This window comes from Pseudoliparis swirei, chromosome 17 (assembly GCF_029220125.1).
Source record: "Pseudoliparis swirei isolate HS2019 ecotype Mariana Trench chromosome 17, NWPU_hadal_v1, whole genome shotgun sequence".
NCBI classification, from domain to species: Eukaryota; Metazoa; Chordata; class Actinopteri; order Perciformes; family Liparidae; genus Pseudoliparis; species Pseudoliparis swirei.
Genome location: NC_079404.1, coordinates 18,313,848 through 18,330,291, shown reverse-complemented (window position 1 = coordinate 18,330,291; position 16,444 = coordinate 18,313,848). Strand labels below are relative to the sequence as shown.

Sequence of the window (16,444 nt, the reverse complement as noted above, 5' to 3'; positions counted from 1 at the left end):
TCAGTCAGAACCAGTGCTTTAGTGTTTTCATGGTTCATAACCGTTGGCCCTATACACTCTCCACCTAGCCTTTGTGTGGATTTGCATTCTCTCTTTGATAAAAAGATACAAATAAGGAAATGAACAGAAAAGAGAAAGTAATGGGAATCCAAATGCAAAACAGTTTTAATGAAGATTATTAAATTAGCATATCATTGTAGGCTCTATCTCTGTTATGAGCTGCATACTCATATACTACAGGGATTGTCTAATTGTGCATGTGACCCGGGACAGGCTCCAGCAAATTCAGATCACCATTTTTCACACAGCGGGCTCTTTTCAGCATAAACATGCATATTGTACAACACAGCAATTATATCTAATATCTTGCTGCATTTCATAATAGCCTACCACCCGATACTGTAGTCTACTTATATTTTGCAGGAATATAAGACCATGTGTTTTGACATTGAGCATTTTAAGAAGCAGAGCAAGGACTGCACGTCACAAACATAAACACATACTGGTGAGACACCATTAAGTAAAATCCCCCATAATACCAGAGGAAGGTGAAGAAAAAAGAAGAAGGGTTGTGCAGGGAAGGCAAGAGGCGAGAGGCTGAGAAGGAGGGGTGGGGGAGAGGGGGATGGATGGAAAGAGGGGTGTGTGTGTGTGTGTGTGTGTGTGTGTGTGTACACACACGGGTGGCAATGGGGGAGGACTATTAATGTGACAAATGACGTTTTCATCTACTGACTGCAAGCACAGGAGTACATTAAGGCTCTGTAAATCATGAGTACAGGGGCAACTACAGAACATGCTGAGGAAATGTCAGCGAGCCGAAGGTGCACTGTCGTTAAAGTAGAACAAGGAAGAGAGTGTAAGAGAAATAAAGGGATGATTTGGAACTTTTTGCACGAATGGTCAGGAGAGTGCAAGAAAGACTTCTTCTACAGAGCAGGAAGTGTGAAATTGTGTGTGTGTGTGTGTTGTGTCTGTGTGACAGACAGAAAAGTGTGCATGAACGCCAGCTCGTGCAGAAGGGCACTTGGCAAATCGTCCTTTGTGCGACATGAATTGCTCATGCTCCGCTCAGCAGGAAGTTATGTGATCGACAGTAACACAAATCTAAAACATGCTTTGACACTGATCCGGTGTCTAAATGCGTCAGCTGACGACAATAAACTATATTCTGTACTAGACACTGAACATAGCGGGTTCCTGAGAGTTACTTGTTGTGTTGCTGCCGGTTGGATGGAGTATTTTCAAACATAAATATATTGGAGCTGAATCAAGTAATTTCAGCTTCATTCCTGTAATAACAGAAGCCTGTTGTCAGAAAGATTGGCAGCCCTCATGTTGTGCTTTATTTTTTAATGTATTATTTATTTCACGCGTTTCATCATCTGGTAATGCAAGAAAGTTGAAAAAACTTGATCTTCATTTGTGCTAATGGAAAGTGACTCAAAGATATATATTTTTTTCCTTTTATAGCCCCTACCTCTCCACCACTCATCCACTCTTTGCAGACCATAGCTAAAGTCTATCTGCGGCCATTTGGGCTTCATAATGGACACCCCAGGCCCATTATATAGCCGACAGCCCACTGACAGAAGGCTGGAGTGGTCCACAGCCACTGCAGAAGATGATAATGGTGGAATAATGACTCTTAAATGTTCCCTCTGCATTGGACAGAGGCCATCACTCATTCCCTGGTAGCCATATGACATATAGTGTCAGCACTCTCATATACACACACCTTGAAGGAACACAAACCCGTCTGTCCAGGACACCACTGTCGGCGTCCCAATGCAGATCTTTAAGTGAAGTTGACTTTCGTCACGTTAGTTGCTCCTCACTCGAAGGAGATCTGAGTCATTAGTCAGTCAAGCTAACGTCAACAACGCTCGTTCCCGATAGTTGTGTTGGCCTTACTTCATGTGAAACCAAAAGCTTACGATACATGTAATGAGCATATATATTGACGCGCCGCCAATGACACGCAGTAAAGTACCTCTAGAGGGGTATGTAGAGCGCCATAGTTTAAAGCTTATAAGCATTGACCAAGATTAGTATTTGTGTGAGAGTGTGTTGACTGTGAATACGGATAGTAGTGGATGGCTGGAAGAAAAATAGTCGATAAGTCTGCTGTAATTAAAGGTGTTGTAATAGGGAGATGAAAACAGCAGCTGCTCTCGTTGGGGGAAAAAAGATGTACTAATCTATCAAACCCATTGTGGTGAAGCAGTCATTTTCCAGAGATGGTGGTTGATTGAGGGATGATGAATTTGTTAGGTGGATGAATTTGTAATCACTGCATCTCTTTAAAACCCTGAAACAATTTAAATTGCAATGAGATTTTCGATCCACTGTCAGCAAATTCATAGACTAAAACAGGGAAGAGGCGAGGGCATTGTAAGCGATTTCTTCATGTTCCTACACTTATAATTGAAACCATTAAAATGGACATCTGCCATGCGAATCCGGTCTGATCACACTGTATTTTTCTGCAAATGTCCCCGCCTCATCAGACCTGTTCAGTTATGCACAGATGGTCCTGGGAGAGGGAAGATTAGCATCAAGACACCAGGCTGGAAGAAGACATGACAACGTTGTACGACACAATCTGTTTGCCCGTGAAAACATGATGTCATCAGTGTCTTGCCCTCATTTTAGCAATGTAATATGAAAGGAAGAAGCAAACCACCACACCACTGATGTAGTGAATATTGCATAAATTGGAGCAGTCTCAGTGATTTCACAGTCTAGATAAGGCTGTCGCGTTCAGTTTGCTCTGACTCACAGCTCAATCCTAGGACTTTAAGGAGTCACCACTAAAATAAATGCTTCACTGTTTTCACCACTGTTTTCACCACTCTAACCTCAGTGACAACTGTGATTGTGGCAGTTTATACTACATTATTCTGAATTACATGTTTGTTGTGTATCCTTTAAAGTGTATGGTAATGCTCCTTCTTATTTTAAGGATGAGCTCCTACTTATTCCATGTAAATGTGAAATAATTAGATAAGGAATATGTTAAACCTCATGATTTTTGGATGACATTGATTTCACAAATAAATGTGAATACTGACTGCACTTTTACAACTTTTTGAAATTGTTCCAAAGTCAGAGCAATAAAAAAGCTGCAATATATATCTTCCATACATATCGGTGTACTTTAGTGTACAGACCTTGGATCACACTCAAATGACTGATTCCCAGACCAAGTGCTCCTATTGAGGAACCCGGACGCTAAATTGGTCATTGATGATGTTTAAGCATTCAGCAGGGACAACTGGCACGGTTATTTATGTTTTAGCTGCTGGAAGATTCCTCATCACCCTCAACTAAGAGCAGACTAGATGTTGTGTCATTTCTTCATTATGAATGGGCCTTTCCACTCTGCTTTTGGCAGCTTTCTACAACATTATAGCTCTTCGCCACACGGAAGGGAGAAATAAGCGAGATCAGTATATGGCAACATTTAGGTGGACAGCAATATTCACCTTCAGTCAGAATGAATCTACTCTCTGTGCAATGGTACGTTACCCAAGCCTGCACTCCAGCTGCCAGATTAAGATAAGGGCACATATTCCTATCAATACTATTGATGCTAAGACTATGCCATCTGAACTGTGAAGTAGTAAATTATACCCTCCAGACAGGTAGAATGGCAGAAATAGACTTAGTGCACTATATACTATTTATAAACAGGGAGTGGGCACAACCACATGACCTGCAGAGTTTAGCACAACCCATTGCAATAGCCCTGCAAAAAATATTACATTTGTGAAAGCTTGAATGTTCAATTTCTGTTTTGTCCACAGGGGTGGATAGTAAAACCTCACAATTCAATTTGGTTAATATAACAGCACCCAAACCTATACAGCCTCCAGAATCAGTTGGATTGGTACCTCTCTGACAGTCAGAGAGGTACCAAATACCATATTTAACATTTAAATCATTTACAGTATAGGCATTTAAAATTACCGACTGGTCCCTTCTGGGTCCCTTCTTGGTCCTTGGAAGTATGTGATCCGCCTCAATGACGTAATGCCTCCAAGCACCATGTCATTGCAATGCTTTACCGATCCACCAGTAGGGGCCGTGATTATGGAAGCAGAAACGGTTTACTGCCATCAGGCTGCTGCAGTGCGAGCGCTTTACTTCAAGATTGCCCATTGAGACTTATCATTTATCGACCCAGTTAATCTACAATCAGTTAATTATTATCCTATTTGATGTATAGTGTTTTCATGCGGAATTTTGGAAAAGTGTATTCAAAATGATTCACAAGACATCAATAATGTTTTCCTTTTAAGGAATGGTGTAGCCATGAGACAAACTAAATTAGTTAGGAGAGTTAATTCATTGTTACAGTACAAACGTGAGACATAGCTTATGTCTTTGCGCCTATTTTAAAACATGGAACAGTTGATCCAGAATGCTGCAGAGTAAAATCAAGAATCACTTTTAAAATTCTTCTCTTAACCTACAAAGCCTTGATTGGTGATGCTCCATCATATCTCTGAATCAGGTTTGCCGAAGCCTGTTATTCATCTGAAGCACATCGTCTTAACTTTGTGTGACTGAACATGAGTCTTCAACTTTACAACCATAAAAAAAAAAAACGTGTGACACTTTCAGACTGACCAATTACAGCATAGCCTATCATAATGAAAATATGAAAGAACTGATTTATAGCTGTTATCTGAACACATAACACAGTGAAAAGCTGTAGTCGCTCTCAATTGAACTGGCTGCTGGGCTCAGTGTGAAATCAAAGTAAAAAAAACATATATTCACTAAAATCTATTAAAAGATAGTATGTTGTGGTTTACCTTTTAACTTGTAGTCCAATGTGCTGTGTTTGGCTCTTTGCTCTAGAAGCTACAATCAATAATATATAGTATATTGAACATCAAAATGGATTGGCAACCAGTGTGTCCGTAGTACTTGCATGTGTCTTCGCCTGGGTCCCTGAGTTTGTATTATTTCGGACAAAAGAAGACTGTTTCGAAATTTATGCTCAAGGATATTTCCCCGTCTGCTGGTACCCGATGGATGAAACAGAAAAAGGCCTGGAGTCTAAATCTCTGCAGCCTGGGAGTACAGATCTAATGCAACATAAATTCATTCGGCATACATTAAGGAAAACAAACTATAACTAAAGCCCAGTGGAACTTGGGAGACACAGGCAATTTTTATTTTCAGGGAGTTCTGAGTCACTGACTGATATTTCGACACATAAACTAATCCCACCAGACGATGATGTAAACAGCACCACCAAAATGTGATACAACGAGCTACCATGCCATGTGGCATCAGCTTCAACTGTCGTGTGCTTTACAAAGCAGACATGGATGGGGCGTCTCCGCCTGTAACATAAAAGACACGATTCAAACCGACCTTTTGCTATGTCCCGCCCGTCAAACGCAGACTGACCAATTACAGCGTAGCCTCAGCCAGCTCCGAGCAGGGTCCAAACCCCTCACCGGCTTAACCCTTGTTGCCTTAGGGTCATTTTTACCTTTATATTTACTAACATATTTTTAATAGACTCATGCAATTGTTCTTGACGTTAAAAATGATACTCATTACCAGGAGAAGTTGGAAGGAACTAAATATTTCCAGTTCTTTGTTCTACAGTAACTGAAGGCATGTCTGAAACCTCTTTTTTGAATGTTGAATGTTGAAACAGGTGAATAGAGAGCCCAGTTTGTATATGGCAGACATGCGTTTGTGTTCTGTGATGATTGATTTGGATGGTGTTATAGAGAGAGATTGGAGAACATTGTGGGAGGATAATCATGACGCATTCACCGTTGGGACAGGCTCTTGTCTGCTGGAATTAGAAACATTTGGAAACATCTCATGCTCTCCTTTGGTAATGTGTCATTTGCTCTGATATCATCTCATTTCTTTGTCTCTCTTTCTCTATAGCTATCTGGCCTCCCTTCATTCTCCCTGTGTACATATATCACTCTACAGAGGCTATCTACATATCTTTTCTCTCATCTGATCCCTCTGTTTGCCTCTCACTTGTCTTCTCCATCCCACTCTGCATGTTGCTCATCACAATCTGCTCTGTGTCCCATCTGCATCTCGAACAACACCTAAAACATGCGAGATAAATGATGAATTAACATAAGTTAATTCAGGGATGCGTCCCTCTTTGTGCTACAGTAGAATAGAAGATGAGCACTAAAGAATGGAGGTTTAAATAACATGGTTTTAATTATCTTTTTTTAAAGATTGTGTTCCTTCCACAAGCTGTTCTTTTTTCTAATTCAACAACAGCGATCAAATAATGGGACCAAATTAACAAATAAATAAGCAAAGCCAATGGTTCCGTGATTAGTTAACAAAAAGCAAACGGATGTCTTTTCTTTGAAAATCCAAGTCAAATGGGAATTGGTATGTAGTGTCAGTCTGAAACCCTGTCCAGCACCATGTTTTATAATATCCATGACAGGGCACATTTAGTTTACCTGACAACAGTGAAAAGCGTTAGTTGAGGGCTGAGGAGTGGACGAACTATCAGATGATTATCGTTCATCACACAAACCTGTGCAACACATGCTGTATGTTTTAAACAGTGTTAAACATTCAACATGCATTATTTATGTTATGTTTGCCATGTAGGATGCCTTTTTTTTCTCATATAAACCTAAAAATGTAGATTTTAGCCATTTCACTGGAAAGTACAAGGCTTCAGTGCTGACCTCCACCGGAATTATATTGCATTAACCATTACAGTGGCTTACATGATGCTATCAGTAGTAATCCACTGCATGAAGACTGTAGCCACAACAATATGTTGGGCATAATACTACAAAGACTGACCAGCTCCACTGAAGCGCATGTTGGCACACAAGATCACAGCCACTTGTTCCCACAGCTTGAACAAAGCATGTGTTCAAATGTAAGCCCTATGGTGGATAGGCCTTCACCTGCTTCACAGAGGAACTCATCTGAATCCACCGCTTCCATTATTTACTGAGACCTGACTCATGGTAAGGATAACCTTCTTCTTGAGTGTTAAATCAGCTCGATCGGCGGATTCAATCTGCTGAGTTGACGAATACATCAATGTCAAGCAGTTAAGAAACAATGCAATGTAGCTGTTGGCACTGGTTCTGTACGGCAGGAACTTCTTTGAAGGACCTCAAGTGATCTATAACCAAATTACTGTAAAGTACTTTAGATAAAGGAAACCCATGTAGATGTGCTCCGCCCATTTAACCTTGCAAAATATGAAACTGAATTTGAATCAAGGATTTTTAATAATAAAATTGCTTTTGTGATAAAGTGCTGCCAATGCCGATGAGGTTTAGAGTCTGCACTTATGGGCAGCTTTCAGATATTTAACCCTTATTATTTTGGCTTGCAGTTGCTCTGGTTGACCCTGCATGAATAAAACACACTGTATATAATCTATCTGCTTTCAAAGGTTATATCTGGTGATTGGGTTGGCATGTGCCAAGCTGAAGATCAAAGAGTTAGCCAAACTAAGGCTGAGCACTAGTACATACTAGACTTGTGGTGAGAAAGAAGACTGTAATGGGAAACCTGTGTTGTCGGATGTGTTGGTCCCTATAGGAAGTGTCAGTCTTTACAATATGAATCTGCTCGATTGACTGCATATTTTAATTTTCTTAGCGAGTGCTGTAAACTCTACAAGAGCTAGACACTAATGGAATTGCAATTAAGACAAGGACGATCTTCAGATGAGGGTAATGGAGTGGGTAAAAGTAAACAAACACCAGTGAGGCAGATGGAGGACCATTCATTTAACTGTTTCCCCATTCTTAATAACGGGTTTCTCTCCGGGGGGGTTGGATGGGGGGCGGGTGGGGGGGTTATTTACAAGTAATTTGGAATGATTCGAGTAAATCGTGCATTGACCGATGTATTAATGCAGAAGATGTTCATCTCTCCTTCACTCTGTAATGAATGGTAATCTCTATTCATGCCCTGCTGTCAGCAGAATTTATAATTCAGAGCAGCACACTCTTCCAAGGTTCAACAAGCTTATGTTACCATCTGAAATCGACACGCTTTAATCTATAATAGTACATTTGTCGACATTATATTCATCATCGACATGGCTTTGTAACAAAAAAGCAGACATATATGCATGTTCTGTAAATAATAATTAGTAGTTATGCTCATCAGTTTGTGATACACATGTTTGGCTTTTGAGGTTAAACAGTAAACTTATCTTTTTACTCTCATCTTGCCCAATTGACCATGTCCAACTATATAATGAGGCATAATAACTGATAACAACTGTGTGTGAAGATTTAAAATATATCATTCAGAGCAATTCCGCGGCACATAATGATTCTTTCTTTTGAAGGAGTGACTTTTCCCTTGCGATCTGCTCCCTGTCCGACGTTAGCACGGTCCTGTTGAAAAACAAATTAGCTCATTATCCTTGCAAGGCTGGGCACATAGGAGCAGCATGGTTGACAAGCCAAGTCTTTGGATGTGCCAAGCTGAAAATGTCATCATACTACCTTGAGAGTGCACATTAAACTGGTAATGGCTGTCACAACACAGACCCCCATCATCAAGTCCATTAAGGCACAACACTCCTTCCCAAAAACAGCCGATAAGCAGGGGGGGATTTTAAAGTTTGCAATGAGCATCTGTAGATAAATGCCACAGGGACATGCTGTGCATCATGCTGCCAACAACACCCATCCTATAATGCAGGGGTCAGGAACCTTTTTGACTGGGAGAGCCATAGAAGCCAAATATTACTAAATGTTTTTCATTGAGAGCCATATAGTATTTTTAACGTATAATAAATTAAATATGTCTTGCTTTTAATGCGACTTCTGGTGCTGCATGATGCTGGGGGGGGGGGGGGGGTGCAGGTGACTTTTTCTTTGCTCCGCCCCGATGCGCGCAGAAGTGTTAACGCGACACGTAGAGACAGAATGACATGCTGTTGTGTAGATACGATCAATAACAGACGTTTAGTTTAAGAGAAGAACAAAGACGTCTTTAAGAAAAGGACCTTAAATGACTTCTGCTGTAATCTGGCGCGATAGAGAAAATTACAGGGGGGCGGGCGGAGATTTTTTTTTTTTTTCAACTCAAAATTGGCTGGGAGCCATATGCCGTCACCGGAAGAGCCATAAATGGCTCGCGAGCCATATGTACCCGACCCCTGCTATAGTGTATGCGTTATCTACTGATTGAGGCATGCGTCAAAACATAGGACTGCCAAGTAAAGACACCTTAATAACTCCCAAAAGTAAGACACACTTGAGGTCACTGGTGTCATTCACAAAAGATAACATATCACTCTGAATTTATTTTTTCTAAATATGTATTCTTACTGATAGTATGTTGTGTCCAGAACACGATGTACAAAGAAACGTAAAGTGTAGATTTTTTTGTTATCTGACAAATGATATATTTGCCTTAGGCAAAATACACGCAAGATAGCCTAAGACGATCCTTTATTAGCCCCGCAGTGCTTTAACTAAACCATTTAGTGCCATGATGAAATTGGCCCGTGTGGCATGCCCCAAAACTACTTAAACTCAGCAAGACAACTTCAGATAAAGCCCACGCAGCCGTTGGTGTAATTCCAGGAGTTCTTATTGTCTACAATACTCAGCAGCAAATCACTAATCATTCCTTGAATTAGGATCCAATTTCCTAATCGCCAGCCCTTCTTTGTTCTGTTGCGCTCCGCGCTCGAGTTTTGTATTCATCTCCTCTCCCGGGAGTTGAATTGTGCACAGAGAAACAACAAACTGTGGAAGAGAGGCTCCTCATGCATGAAATGAAAGATGGCTTTCCCCTCCTGGTGGGACGACACCGAGATATTCTCTAAAAGGTAAAAGCCTGCACGCACTTATTGCATTTTACCACGCTGGGCTCTGGCCACCTTCCAATAACATAAAACCTCCCCACTTACGTGGCAGTGCATACTGTCAGCCTATAACAGGAGGGTTCTCCCTGGCAACCACTTCACAGCCGTTTCCCTGATGAGAGAAATAGTTAAGATGTACGTCATGTGTGTATGCTTGTCGCTGTGTGTGTCATGGGCAGCAGACGTGAATTATGGGAATTGTTGTTCCATATTTTCACATTGAGAATAATCAATTCATATTAATGACTAAAAATAAAAAATAATAGCCACCACAGTGATAGACACACTATTCCAACTTGGATGTGAGTTTTGTTACGGGGTAATACATTATTAATAACATTATTATAATTTATATATCTTCAGAACATGACGGCACATAACATTACACAGGCGACGACCTGAGATATTCCTTCTGTCCCAACTGTTCTTAAAATACTGATTCATACTGTCAGTAATTGATCATTTGCTGCAAAGGCTTTCACAATCTCTGCACTCTGCAAATAAGAGAACCCTATATGTCCATAGTCCATATCTCAATGTTAAAAATGCAGTCCATTTATTATCATGATTCTTTGAACAAAGAGTAATGTGCAGCATATATCTCCACTCTGCAGCTTTATTAAATGGGACCAATCTTTCTGCCGTGACAGCAGATCAACAGGCATGACGATATCAGACATTAGCTTTTTAAAACTCTATTCATACTCAAGTCACTCATTAATAACATTGGGGAAGTTTGAGAAACAATCTAGAAATCATAAAGTCTGATTCAGTACATTTGATCTAGTATTAGCAGTGGATAGAATTTAATAATGCCACATTGCATATTGTCTTAGTTATTTTATAAGAATTATATCCCTGGTTCTCCATTAAATCCTGTTATGTTGCTGCTAAAACAAAATAAACTTCAAGGGTATCAACAATGCATCTAATCCCAGATTAATCTTAATGTGCTCCTGGTATCTCCCGGTACGGATCCAAGGGACACAGTGGACACATTTGTTTCAGTGTGCTACTTCAACAGGTGGCATGAAGACACGCAGGCCAAGTCAACCGCCTGGAGACACGGAGGTAAACGTGAGCGGACAGAGAATCTAGTGGAAATATGATCGGCGTTATGTGCTCCCCAAGTAAACTGTCATCTCCCATATTGCATGAAGGGAGTTGGCAAAAGTAGTTCTATTACCATGTTGATCAGATCAATTTGGAGTGTCAGGACGGGGTGAGCTAATACCCGGTCTTGCGAGGCTGCTCTCTCGTCTCCTGAGGCTCGGGGGTTTCCGCTTTGATTAAAATCACAAACCAGCCAGTCTGGCGTACATCTTTTTGCGCCACTACCTCGGCTCTGGACTGTGCAATTGTGTTCTTTTTTGGCACGAGACGCAGGTGGCTTACTGCTGAATCGCTGGACGGCACTCCAGTGATCACCGCTCTTGATTGACCCAGCAGACCGTAGCTGCCGGCTGCTTGAGGACTCCGGCTGTCAGATCCGAGCTTGTTCTGGGTGTGATGTTTCTAAACCCCACCCCTTGTGTCTGTCTGCCCAGCATCCCCACCTTTCCTCTCCCTGGTGTGCATTCTGTTCCCTCATTGATTCCTGGAGGAGTTGATCTCTCTACAGCTGCATGCATCTCCAGTGCATCAGTAGTTTCCACCCACACTGCAGTGTCGGCGATAAATCATCACTCAAAAGCAATGCCAAGCATATTTGTCCGGGAAAAAAATAAACCTACAGCTAAACGTAGCTCCTGCTACAGATTCTGTCTGTCATACAGGCACGGGGCCACCTGTCAGTAGATCAGTATTCATGGCCCCTCATCAGCCTCGCAATTCTCTGCCTCCATATAATTAAATGTATGCAGAGAGGACCAGAGAGACTCTGCATCGGTAGAAGTAGTCGATGGCTGTAAATTAAACACGGTCCCTGCAGGAATTCTCTATTCTACATTTTTCAAGACCCCATTATACAACATACCGAAGGATTATGTGAAGATATGAAACACCGACTAAAACAAGGTATGCCTGTGTCAAATCTTTTTGAATACAAATAAAACAAAATGTATTAAGAGGCGTTTGTTTTTAAAAAGAGTGAGAGTATTGGACAGTATTTTTTTGTCCATTCAGGCCTCCAACACACAACTTTATATTTAACTGCACAGCTGTTTTTTGCTTTGCCATTTTTTATTCACCCTCTTCCCTCTTGTTATTTCTCCCTGGCCCTCTCTTACTCGCCCAATAGCTCCCCCGTTCAAACCCTCTCTCACTTATACTTTCTCTAACTGTCCTCTAGTCCTCTCCCAAGTCCTGTTTTGTTCCTTGGATGTTGCCATCTCTCTTCTTAACCTCTTCCCTCTCGCTCTGTATTGTAAATGAGTCCAACAAGGAGGCGAGCACTAGATTTCCCCCTGGCTTTGTAGTTGATTAGCCCTGAGGTCAGAGAGATAGAGAGAGCAGAGTGAACCGAGCCACCCAAGATCAGCTGCACTCATCCGTCCTCATGGGAGCGGACAGCAATATGTTTTCATTCTCTGCGTAGACATAATAAAATAAAGTGAAATAGTTTGACATTTTGAGATATCATTTATTAATGTGCTTGCTGCGAATTAGATGAGAAGTTTAATGCCGTGAAATATGAAGCTTACAGCAAAAAAAGACCAGCTCAGGTCAATGTGTAAGGATAAATAATGTTAAATATTTTAAATTAAATATTTAGTACTGAAAAGTAAGATTGTGTCATCTTTGCTGGTTAAGCTACTTTGCCATACTCCATACTTTATGATGTGCTTTCATAGAGAATAGCCTTTTCACTTGAGTTCATATATTATTACATAAGGTCCACTAATAATTCAGATTTTAACAAGGTGTAAAGATCATGGACCATGACCACAAAGAGCCCCATTCTTCAGTGACTATCTAACAGCTAATAAAAGCAGACGCCCTCCAGCTTGTTCTCCTTTGCCTCCTTGTCTGTTCACTGTATTCAATTTACAAGCCTCTTTATATGGGCCCTATGATGCTAATTGGCTAATCCCACACTCATGCTCCACTAAGAACCTCCTGCAAGTTGTATGGAGACCTTGACAAGGATCCTACGCCTTCTACTTATCCCATTAAAAGGAGAACGTTAATGACCCCTTTTCCACACAATAGCCTCAAAGCCCCGATGGTACATGCAGCACGCGGAGCAGGAAATGCATTTCGCGCGATCACTGAGCTTTCAACAAACTAAAACATCATTCTTTTTGGCACTATCCCCAGTGAAAACATGTTCGTCTCACATATTGCTAAAAGCTTTGAGCTCGTCCATTTGAAGGAGGACCAAAACAAACATGTATTGGATGTTGATGCGATTGTGAAGGTGGAAGAGTGGCTGATGACACACTGAGCTAGAACTGGACCCCATCCATCTGCAGCGTTACGGAGAGGAGGAGGAGGAGGAGAGATTGCTGACAGGTTTGGTCGCGCCAAGCTACCCACCTCCATCCAGAGCCCCTCTTGCTAAGTACCTGTTGGTGTCCCTCTCGACCATGACGGTTAAGTGGGAATTAAAGCTCCCGTTGGGGGAGGGACGCTTTTCTTATATCCCCACTACAGGCCATCTGTTTTAAAGGATAAAGAGTGAAAGGCAGCTCTGAAGTCTGACGCCTGATTTTATGGACGGCAAACGCCTACTTAATTACGGCAATGTTTAAATCCATCTGAGCAGGCCTGTCATGTCTTTAAGACTTCATTTTAATTGGTGCCGCTGCTGCTTGTTTAACCCAAATATAATTTGTTGGATATTTCTTTAAATACAATGCTTTTCCCCTTCTATTATGACTAATAGTTATGTTTAGCTTAATATATTTTGAGACAAACTACTAAAGTATCAGAAGCATTTCTATACAGGAAAACACTGTTGTGTGCTTACTGAAATGTAGGTGCAGTGTAGTGTGTAGTGTTCTGACCTCATCTATTAAGCTATTTAAGTTCCGACCTTTTTTCACCGCATTTCTACTTCGTGTTCCTCAAGTTTGTTGCAACGTGGAGGGCTTCTGGGAAATACATTTACGATTATTCCAGAGGCTCTCATCTACTGCCTCAGGTTTCATTTAACACCTTCTTTGCTCATATTTTGTAAACCTGTTCCAAACACTGATCGCTGTCGGCTTCTCTTTATTTTGTGTGTGCTCAGAATCAGATCTTTTATTAGATTCCAGAGTGATACAAAAAAAGAATGTCTAATAAATATATTTAAAAGTAAGGATATAAGAAAGAAAAAAGCAGATTCATTTGTGCTGTAAGAAAAGATTCCACTCACACCTGCGGTCTTCATTTAATGCCACACTTCTTCTGCCTCTATCAAGTTCATATCCGCTTTATTCACACTTTGGTTCATTCACCATCAGCGGCGATATCAGGCGTTTAATACGTGTAGAACTTGGTTATCTTGCCCTGCTCAATCCCCCGGGCCTATTTGTTAGCTGTCAGTGACTATCTACCTTCATCCCTGCCCCATTGTGTTTGCTGGCTCGTTCCTCCAGGAACCGGATCTGTCAAATGGCCGTTCCCACAGGGCAACAGCAGAGCTCTGCATTTTGTGAAATCGATCCTGGGCGACGCATTAAGAAAGAAAGAGTGAGAGAATGAGGATGAGCGGGCGAGCAATAATCTCACACAAAGTATCTAGTTAAATAGAGGGTGATGCTGAGGAGCGAGCAGACAGGTTTTTGGATGATAGAGCTTTAAGCTGATACAATGACATGATGGAAATGAGACTAAAGAAGCAATGGCAATCTCTCTCAGCAACAGATGGCTAATTGACGAGTGGAAATGATGTGAAAAAGAGAGATGAAAAGAAGGATAAGGAGAATGAATTTAGCTTATTTTTGGTTGACATGCAGCAGCCAGCCCTTTGACATGCAACACATGCTTTACCTTTGACCAACACCGACACCTTTCCATCCCACATGTACAGACTACCAAGGAACATATTAACAACGGGAGGCTGCAGCTCTTCTGTGTGTCTGTGCCAAGCCGGGGTGGAAGAAACAAAGATTACACCTCAAAAAAACAAAGGAATTGACAGAAAAAGTCCAAAGGAAAAAAGACTCGAAGGAGTGGCAGATAGAGGGAGAGATAACCAGAGAGAAAGAGAGAGCTGTGAGTAAATTCTATGCATTTCCAAAGCAGGGCTGCCGGCTGGCAGTCTGCAGCGAGAGCCATACATTCTCATTAGGAGCCCTGCTGCTGCACCAGCAGAACAATACACACACAATGTTGGGGGGAGTCGCATGTACAGTGGAGGCCTGTTTGCTGGCAGTGGAAGTGCATGCAAGTGGGCCCAAGCAGGAATAAATCAAAAAAATAACAGAGACAGCAATAATATATTGAAACTAAAACAGTACATAGGAGTCACCTCTCCAGACTCCCGACCATCCTTGTACAGAGAGAAATCTCAAGCCAGAGGAAGAGTGTCGAGTCCTGTAGACGGTTAACAGAACCGGTGATTATGTGTTGTCCTCCTTTGTTTGTCAGATGTGGCTGAAAATTGGCTTATTATAAATGATATGACAGTCATTGGCACAGGGGAAGAAAATGATTCTACCATCACAAACATTGTCCTCTCTTTTCTTTAACCCATCCACAGACACAGGTGCACGCCCACGTGCAGACACACCGAGGGCAAAGTGCTCTTTTGTCCGTGGTTACTCAAGGGATGGAAAACAGACCGGCGCCCTGACAAGGACAGACAGAGGCATCTCTCTATCTCCGTCCCTCGAGCCCTGGGGCATTGATAAGAGCAGACATTTTAATTTGCGAGGTCAAAACCAATGCTTCAAGGCCCTGGTGGCAGGCCCACGGAAACCTTGGCCTCTTGAGTACTGCACTGGCAGAAGAACCATCAATCTAGTATAGTTTCTTATGGTCATCGTTTTCTAATGGGTCCTGCACCCAAAAAGATATTTCATTAACTAAAACAGAGAGTGTACCATATAATTACTGTATAAGGATGATATACTGAAGCATATGTGATTTATAGGGGTCAGATACATTACACTAAAAGGGGTGACTATAGGGCGACTGTGGATCAGTGGGTAGCAGGTCCGTCTTTCAATCAGGGGGTTCGAGGTTCAATCCCCGCCCAAGTCGACGTGTCCTTGAGCAAGACACTTAACCCTGAATTGCTCCCTGCAGCTGCGTCTACGGTGTACCATGATTGTAAGTCACTTTGGATAAAAGAGTCAGTTAAATGACATGTAATGTAAAATGGAGATTGAAGATTAAAGGAGTGGTTTGACATATTGGGGTCACACACTTGTTTATTTTCCAGCTGAGAGTTGAGTAGAGATTACAAAGCACTCTCATATATGTCTTGTTTGTTTAATCTGCAGTAACACAGATTTGAAGAATAGTAATTAGTCAGCCATTCCTTGGCTGGGTGCAGTAACTTCCTGAAGTCGGGTCACCGTGAGGTTGTCAACAAGTGCATGTGCTATTGACAACGTGTGAGAAAAGTGAGCATTTATCGAAAAAAAGGAAAAGCAGAGGATTTTAAAATGCAACAGATATTAATTAAACTCCATA

At 41.5% G+C, this 16,444-nt stretch overlaps 1 protein-coding gene across 1 annotated transcript in view; it reads right to left on the bottom strand.

Moving 5' to 3' along the window:
* Positions 1-9,959: 9,959 nt before the first annotated feature.
* Positions 9,960-16,444, bottom strand: part of LOC130207291 (glutamate receptor ionotropic, delta-1-like) — a 131,732-nt gene continuing 125,247 nt past the window's right edge. Inside the window, exon 3 of the mRNA XM_056435816.1 lies at positions 9,960-9,989. Coding sequence (XP_056291791.1) covers positions 9,976-9,989 — 14 coding nt within the window. The 3' untranslated portion in view covers positions 9,960-9,975. The remainder of the gene's footprint in view (positions 9,990-16,444) is intronic.